Source organism: Lactuca serriola, chromosome 6 (assembly GCF_051521515.1).
Source record: "Lactuca serriola cultivar US96UC23 chromosome 6, Lser_US96UC23_V15, whole genome shotgun sequence".
NCBI lineage: Eukaryota > Viridiplantae > Streptophyta > Magnoliopsida > Asterales > Asteraceae > Lactuca > Lactuca serriola.
Window position 1 is genome coordinate 40,177,557 of NC_136413.1, and position 9,310 is coordinate 40,186,866.

Here is a 9,310-nt window from a genome sequence, read left to right on the forward strand (position 1 = left end):
GTGATTATATGGTACATGTTACTCTATTATAGTATTATAAACCCTCAGGTCATTACTTTTGATTTTATTTATATACATATATATATATATATATATATATATATATATATATATATATATATATATAAAGAGAGAGAGAGAGAGAGAGACCTAAACGAACATAAGCAAACAAATATAAAGGAACGTAAATGAATGAACAACACCAATGTTCTTGTTCCTTCGCTTAACTAAATGAACAAACAATCGTGTTCATGTTTTTTCATTAATTAAATAAACGAATTTCCCGCCGAATGGATCACAAATAGTTTGTTGAATGTTTAGTTCGTTTACAACAATGTCATTGAGTATTCGGATATCGAATTACATAAAGAGACACTTCGGTGACAGTGGCATGAGCAAACAACATTAATAAATCCTTTTATCAAGCATGTTCAGACTACCAAAAAAAAAGAACCAAACCAAACCTTTCAATCATACAAAATGGGTTTCATTCACACGATTCCTTTTGGTTTATAGGATCCAAATGAGCCATGAAGACAAAGGAATCTAAATGACGTAGCATTTGTCCAAATAACAACTAAAAGAAAATAAAAAAATAAATAATAAATAATAAAAAAAAAAAAGGCTACCAATGCTTCAAAACTTCAACGGGTTGTATCTTTTGCTCAATTGCTCCGTTTATCAATAGAAAAACATCATTCTAAATGACTCAAACTATTTTGGCTTGATGATTGACTTCTTGGTTTACATTTTGACTACTTTGACCTAGTCAACAAACATACAAAAGCTATAACCCGACAACCTACTCCCGTTCCAACAAGATACCAAAGACATTTCTTCGAATTATGAATATCAAAATCAAATTTCTTCAATGCAGCACAACGTGTCAATAACCAAACACCATTGTACCTGAAAAGTGAAAATCCACATAAATTATCAGAATTCTCTGCTGTCAATAATCATCACTTATTAAATTCCAATTTTTATTTCAAAAAAGTTGTTTTTGAAACTACTCAGAGCAAGTTATCTTACAAGGAAACAGCTAGAGAACATACTCTTTTGAGTTTGCAACAACAAATGCTTCCAATGCCCACCTGGGGAACACAAATTTTGCCACCAATGAAGCAAATGACTTTTTGTCCTGATTTGCCACCAGAGTCAAAACAACAGGAAGTAGCACAGACCACTGATGAGATAAAAAAAAAAAAAAAAAAAAAAAACATTATTAGTTAATTCCATATGTTAATATAAACTAGGTGTCATAATCATTAGAGACCTCAAATTTGTGAGTGAACCACGGAACTCAATCTCAACCCTAGGATGAAAACAATCAACGGCAGAGATTACAATGTGATTTGGCAGTTACAAGTTGTTACAAAGCGGTTGGCCAACTACAAATCAAAGTCGTTAGATGAATTTGATCCAAGGGCCGTGATTGAGTTTCCTAGTTCCCTCAAAAATTTGAGTTCTCTACAGAGAACTCATATTTGTGAGGGATTTAATTACGGCCATTGGATGAAATTCATCCAATGGCCGTGATTTATAGCAGACCAACTGCTTTGTAACAACCTTTAACCGCCTAAACACTTTGTAATCTCGACCATTGATTGTTTTCATTCAAGGGCCGAGATTGAGTTTAATGGTCCCCTCACATATTTGATTTCTTTAATGATTTGGACCCTATAAAAATACACTTTTAGTATTTTCAAAGTTGACATACCAATTGTGCTTGGCTAAATTCGAGAGAAATGGCAAGGGTATACGATATGCCAGTCACACAGTATACAAGGCACAAAAGAACTAAATAATTTGACACAAAGCTTGATCTTGGATAGCTGAAAAAATAGAACATGCAAAGATAAACTAAAGGCTTCATGACTATATTCAAAAGATCCATCGTATCTTTCGCCATAAAATAAGATAAACTTTTCATCCCACTAGCGCTTTCCCTCTTGAATTGTAATTTATCCTGTGAAAATGTTCTCAAAGCTCCAATCATGCATAACAAAGCTGAAATCACACATCAAAATTTTACACTTAATCATTTACCATAAGTAACAAGTTTATTTTAAATATTTCCTTTTTTGCACTTACAAACAGCAATAACGGTATATTGATAGCCAGTATATCCAAATGACACGTCACTCACTTCAGCCATAGTTCCTAAGCAAGCTCCCGCTAGCAAAAGAATTAAATAATCTGCAGCTTGTACTCTAGCATCTCTCATTCGCTGTTTAGCAACCCTATAAAACAAAATCATAATTCCTTATTCCAAAAAAAAAAAATCAAGATTTAAAAAGAATATTACCTTCCAAGATAATATTTATACTGCCGAAAAACTCCAGGGGTAACTCGTCCTGATAAATCAGGGGTACTGAAGTAATTATACTTTTCAACTTCTCGTTGGTCTTTATTGTTGGGTTCATGAGAAGGTGGTGATGCTGATGAATTTTGATCACAGAGGTGTAACATATCAGGGGGTACTCTATACCCGTTGTGAAGCATCCATCGTACAGGGAGTTGCTGAGCTGTCACATTGCCACCTGGCTTTATTATACCCTCGAGAATGTCGATTAAGTGATCTGGAGTATTTACACGTTCGGGTATTGTGATTCCTAAACCTTCAAAATATTCCTCAACTTTGTCTACGGGTCCATGGTACACAGTAAGACCACCTTTTGCCAGAAGTATCAAGTCGTCAAACATCTTGTACAATGAGTAGCTGAAGAAGATAAAATCAGTCAAGATTCCAGGTTGACCACACACATATATGTTGGGAAAATGGTCTCAAAGATTCTCAACAACCGGTGAAAAATAATAGAGAAAACCCAACATAAGAATATACGTGGGAAACTCCAAAACCAGAGAAAAATCATGTAAACAAGTCTCTCAAGCTAATTCACCCAATTACATCCATGCAAAAATAAATAAATAAAAGTTGAGTGAACTCCATGTACTTGATTTTTGAGTAAATTATTGAGATCGTATGGTTTGGTCAAAATTTTACGTTTGGTCCCTAATTTTTTTTTGCACTCGGATTGTCCCTGAGGTTTGATTTTGTTGTGTTTTTGTTCCTTACATACATAAAGTTAGGGACCAAACGTGCAATTTTGACCAAACTATAGGGACAAAAAACGCAACAAAATCAAACCACATGAACGATCCGAATGCAAAAAAAAAAAAAAAAAGTTGGGGACAAACTTAATTACAACTTTGACCAAACCATAGGGATCATTTCAGTAATTTACTTTTGATTTTTTTTTTCATGTTTTAGATTGTAGAAAAGTGAGTTAAAGTGTAATTAGGGGTTTGGCTTGAGAGATTTGTCTATGTGATTGTAATAATTTATCATTCATATATTAGATTTTTCTCTCTGGAGACATGTAATTTTTCTCAAATTTTGGAGTTTTCCACGTATATTCTGGTGTTCAATATTTTCATTGGGTTGGGTTGTGGGGAATCTTTGAGGCCATTTTCCCAACAAGTGGTATCCATACACACACACATACATACATATACATATGCATATACCTTGGTTGGTGAACAACCATGCTTATGTTGACACCTTCCATGGCTTCACGTCGAAGAGCTCTAAGAAGTAAACTAGAAGATGCACTGTCTAAACCGGATGTAGGTTCATCCAAGATTAAGAGGGAAGGTTCCATGACCATTTCCAACCCAACATTTACTCTTTTCTTTTGGCCTCCTGAAATTCCACGTTTTTCAACTGTTCCAACTTTGGAATCTCTAACTCCCTGAAGTCCTAATGCCTCGATCACTCTTTCGGTTATGAGTACTTTATCTGCTTTTGGCAAATCGGCAGATAGTCTTCAGATTTTGCAGTGTTTTTAGCAATGATACAAGACATTAACTCAGTCAGTATATAATATATTATATACTATACAAGACATTAACCCTATCAAGACATCAAATACGAAAGTATAATCGCGATTTTATTAGATACAAATCATAGATAACATAAAAGTAATAGTAAATAAAATACTTATACATACCTGCATCGTGCACTAAAGCGCAAATTCTCTTCAACAGTCAAATCTCCATGCACAATATCATCTTGTGGAACAAAACCAACAATTTTTTTATACGAATGAATCGATTCGTTTTTTCCATTTATCAAAATCATCCCCGACATTGTACACCCACTTATTTTTCCGGTTAAAGCAGACAAAAAAGTAGTCTTCCCCGCCCCTGAGGGCCCCATCACAGCCGAAATCCTACCTGGCAAAATCTTCCCACTAACATTCCTCATTATATTCCTATTCTTCCCTTTTAAAGTCAAAGTCAACTCCTTAAAAGCAACCTCAATCCTAGGCCTTTTCCTCAAGACATCTACATCACTCATGTACATGTTCATCTCCTCCATTGCTTTCTCTTTCTCAATTTGGCCATACGCGTATTTAAAGATTTGACTTCTTGTATGAAGCTCCTTTGAAGCTTTACGTTCGTGTTTTGTTTTATCTCCATTTTCCAAATTTAACCCTTTATCAACTTCGGTGTTGTCATCGAGTGGACGTATTTCTTTTTTGTTTCCTAAAGGTCCTGAAGGTGGGAGTGAAGGTGAACCTTTTGTTTTTGTTCTTGAAAATTTTCTTGAAAGTGTTTGGTGTATTCCTTGTAATCCTGATGGTTTCCATCCACTTGCATCTTTTGAAGCTCTTGATTTTTGTCTTGCTTGTATTTCACGTGCATATTTTACTGCTTCTTCTCTTGATTTCGCTTGTTTTTCATACCGTGTTGAGATTACTTGGTCTGAGCAATTATAGACCACTATCAATATAGCTGTCAATAAAGCCTACAACAAAAAAAAAATCATAACATTAATTGTAACTTTAATTAATGATATAAGATATATTGAATATTACTTTGATTAAATGATAAAATACTTACAATGAGCAAGATTCCGTACACTTTCATGCTTGGAATTTCTGTTCCCTTGTCACACTTAGTGCCAGGGAAGCAACCTACAAAATTTTGATTTATAATGCTAAAATTTTAACTTATAATGCTAAAGTTTCATTATAATGCTAAAATTTTGTAAATTTCCCTTCCATCGTGGAATGGAATGAAAAATTGCAATATAACTCGACATTAGCTATGTAAGTTTTAATAACACAACTTATTTTTAAATTAAATTAAAATTGATCAAATGTCAATTGATTGGTGATGAAAATATAGAGATCAAAAAAAAAAAAAAAAAAAAAAAAAAAAAAAAAAAAAAAAAAGAAGGAACTTACGGTATTTAACCCTAGACCCCATCCGACAATAGCATCTGCAATCAAACAAAAACATAACATAAATGAATGCTAATAACAAGAATAAACTTAAAACACATCAATACACAAATGTTAAAATGTAACAAAATACCCTCGAGGGCATTGAATTTTCTTGATAGTTGTTGGACAATAATATCCTGCAGCACAAAATATCTCGTTACCCATTTGTACTGGGACCCACATATCGGCTGAACCACAACTGTAATTCTTTTGGCCAGAAGGTAGCTGGTAGTGGTATCTGCAAAATAATTTCTAACATATATGACTTAATAATGTTTTTTTTTTTGAAAAGGAACTTCCCTAACGAGGGTTTACTGGCTAACTTCTGCGCACCAACTAATCCCCCGCTGCGAACATGAGGCTATGCCTCATGCCTTGGAGTCACTGCAAGCAAACCTCCATGACCACGGGAGCTAAGTAGTGTCAGGATTTGAACATTGGTCAATTGGTTATCCATCAAGTCACCACAACACAAGTGGTTTATGACTTAATAATGTTTATAAACCATAAATTATGAAAAGATTAAAAAAATATACAAAAATAAAGGATCAATATAAGATAATCACTTACGGTAAACAAATACCCGTTGTTGGATTCAGCTTTGCAACAGGACAATGTGCACCCAAGGGGCATGCTTTAATGACAAGTTAACAAAAAGATAATGTTAGTAATTTGGAATCAAATCCTCATGAAGAATTGAATAAACATGCAAGAAATTGCAATGTAATTTCTATTTCTTTCTTCTTGTAGCGTTGTACTTCCACTTTTTCTTAATACAACGTTGTAATTCAAAATAATTCCATTGTGCTTTAAATTTTAACACATTATATATAGCAATTGCGTTTTTCGTTTCTATGGTTTGGTCAAAATTGCACGTTCGGTTCCTAACTTTATGTATATAAGGGACGAAAATGCAACAAAATCAAATCATAGGGACGATCCGAGTGCAAAAAAAAAAAATTAGGGACCAAGCATGCAATTTTGACCAAACCATAGGGATGATTTCAGTAATTTACCCTTTTTTTTATTATCAGAAAGAAACTTGAATACTTAATGGAACATCAAATGTATTGGTTTCTCACTTGTATCTTAGCTATTCATTTCTGATAAATATTTATTTTAAAACTTTTACCCATTTCTATGATAGGAAACTTTTCGAAAGTACAATGCCCTAATAAGGACTAATTTGGAAAAGTCTACAAAGTACATTGCAATTTCTTTCATTTAGCCCTAAAAAACTACACTTACGTATCATGCAAGTAAGACCTTGAGGGCAGAAAAACCCCTCACAACATGGTTTACTATCAGTAGTCCGAAAAGGCATTTTTTTAGGATCCGTTTCATTATAATCATACTTTTGACCCGGGTTGACTGTACTTGCCCATCCTGCTTCACATCCTTGGGACCATGACGTCAGATTACAGTTTCTATTGGGGCCTAAGAAATGAGATTGAGATACGCTTTTCTTCTCTCCAGCGTTCTTCAGAAAACTGGTGAAGTATACTCTAAGTTCTGATACAGTGCATAATCGAGTTGGGAGATCTGGAAATTGAGTAATATAAAGTTATAAACTATAAAATCAATCTGAAGTTCAAGAAATTTGAAACGAAAAGGATGAAATGAATCACCTTTTAACTTGTCTTGACAGTTTTGGAAGAATTGTTCCCTTCCTTCGAAGTCAAAAGCTCCATGGAAGTCCTTTTTGCTAGAACAGAATCACAGATTACAGATATAGGTAAGTGCATAAAAATGGATGATAGTTGATGGAGTCATGGAGCATTTGGAGTGTAGTGAGTGCTTACACGTCTTGAGTGCAAAATCCTATCTCTTTTTCGATTTCAGGCTGGTATTGTTCGACTGTTTTGTTGAATCTTCCGAGAAAAAGGTTTGAAATCAATGGTGATAATCGGGGTTTTCCCTTTCTTGGAGGAGGTCGATTTTGACACCAAACATGGTGGGGGAAATAACCCACGAAAAGAAGTAGAATTAGGATCAAGTATCCAATCCAAGAGGTAATTATCCTCCTCTCTCCATTCATCTTATTCAGACTGCAATAAAATCATGGCTATTTCAGAATCATCAAGCTCCGTTTCCCTCGATTCCTTTAAATTGCTTAAATTTATGACACGAACGTGAATGCGAAATTGGGTATTACGTAACCCGGAAAAGAATTTGACCAAAAGTTGAATGATTCTTGAGGAAATGCAGTTGAGAATCAGGTTTGAGAAAAGAAAGGGATTTAGGTCAAAGGAGGTGTTTTGCAGATTGTGTTTGGGTGAAAGGATTGACGATGGATTCGAGTATTGGTGGAGGACCATGATTTGGGGATGAAGAAATGGCGGGGAGAAAATGATGGAAAGAATGTAGGAATTGGTGGGAATCTCAACCTTCAAGCGTGAATAAGCAAGCAATTTATAGGTTGTGTGTGGTAGTAGAAGGAGGTGGAAAGGTTACTTGTATGGCAAATTATTATTTTAATTTCTTTTTTCATTACAAATATAACTAGTTGAAATGAAATCCAAATCAAATATTATTATTAACAACGATCGTAACCATATTTTAGATATAATAAAATGATATAGCTTTTTTTTGAGTTTTATAGATAACCAATAAGCTCTAAATGGTTGATTTAGAAATAATTTTTTTGAATTTCAAACATGTTTTTGTTAGAAAAAAACAGGTTTGAAACTACTTTTTTTATAAATATAGTCTCGAAACTACTTTTTTTTTTTTTTTTACAAATATGAGTTTTGAATTTGTTCTTGGTGACTAAGTTTCAAACTTTTTCATAAGTTCAAACTTGTTCATAACTTTTTTTTTATCAAGTTTAATTCAAATTCTTAGTAATCATCGTATAACGAGTGAGATGGTAACGGACAACAAGTTGAGTCGCTAAGTGTTTTAGTATAGTAAAGTCAATTCTTTTAAAGACTACATCCATGGATCTAGGGGATATAACATTGTTATAAATGATCTGTTGTAGTCTATTAAGAAGCTCCACCATATCTGGCGTAAGGAAACCAAACGTATCAAATGCAAATGGTGTGAACATGTGTTGATTTCCCATGCACGATTCCATATGTTTGGTGATCTTGCATGTAGCATCTTTTAAAGCAGTTTGTCCCGCCATGAAACCCCCAGCCCTCAAGCCCACGAGAGGGGATACCCTTGTAAGGTCCACACATGTATGTTTCCCTCTAACCCATCCAAAAATCAAAACATCAGTTGGTCTAAAGGTTGACCTTCCTTCTATCGGTTCAGTTAAGAAATTCACAGGTGCCTCTTTCTTGGCAGAAATCCCGATATGCTTAAATATGTCAAACAAAACATCCATAACCATACCATGTCTATATTTGAACCCCGAAAGTTCTTTAAAATGAACTGTATGCTCTCCAAAAGAGTCCAAACATGCCTTGTGACACACCGAACATATCTCGTCAGCTGAGAATATTGGGATCATGAGTCGATATTTGAGGATAGTACGATACTCTACAGGAGACATATGTTCGTCAAGTCTATCTATAGGGATGGCAAAATCTTGAGCATGTGGTGCATGTAAACATTGGAAAACTGCTTTCTGTCATGCCATCATGTCAAGCTGCACTTCCATATCTTGGACAATTTTATTAAAAAGGGCACTCGCCAGTGTATTATGGGATTTTGGGGGCATCATTAGTAGTAAGATTGCTAAGGTCAATGTCCGGAAGCTTGTTACGAAGAGAAGTCGATGCACAAGCATAATCAGAATCCATACCATATATGTCGATACCCCATAAGATGTGGACTTACAATATCCAAGATTGGGACCTTGAGGAAACAAAAGCATATGAGGTAGCCTCTACTGCCGAATATAAACCCAAACCACCAAACCTAATGGGTAGGGAAGCAATTCGCCAATGTATGTCGCCAAAGAAAGGTCCACCACAAACCATGATGTCCTCAATCGCCCCACGCAACCCATTGTCAAAGAACAACGCCTCTTCTTCCATGTGAACAAGTTGACATGTCCTCAGCCC

General features: G+C 34.8%; 1 protein-coding gene across 1 annotated transcript; it reads right to left on the bottom strand.

The window, feature by feature from the left end:
• Positions 1-493: 493 nt before the first annotated feature.
• LOC145059374 (putative white-brown complex homolog protein 30) lies at positions 494-7,687 on the bottom strand. Its single transcript, XM_079007230.1, has 14 exons — positions 7,097-7,687; positions 6,923-6,999; positions 6,543-6,836; positions 5,865-5,928; positions 5,386-5,532; positions 5,256-5,290; positions 4,909-4,982; positions 4,014-4,813; positions 3,532-3,828; positions 2,309-2,722; positions 2,095-2,243; positions 1,721-2,010; positions 1,056-1,186; positions 494-909 (listed from the first exon to the last, which is right to left on the bottom strand). The coding sequence occupies exons 1-14, from the start codon at positions 7,330-7,332 to the stop codon at positions 756-758; spliced, it is 3,162 nt and encodes a 1,053-aa protein (XP_078863356.1). The 5' UTR covers positions 7,333-7,687; the 3' UTR covers positions 494-755.
• Positions 7,688-9,310: the final 1,623 nt, after the last annotated feature.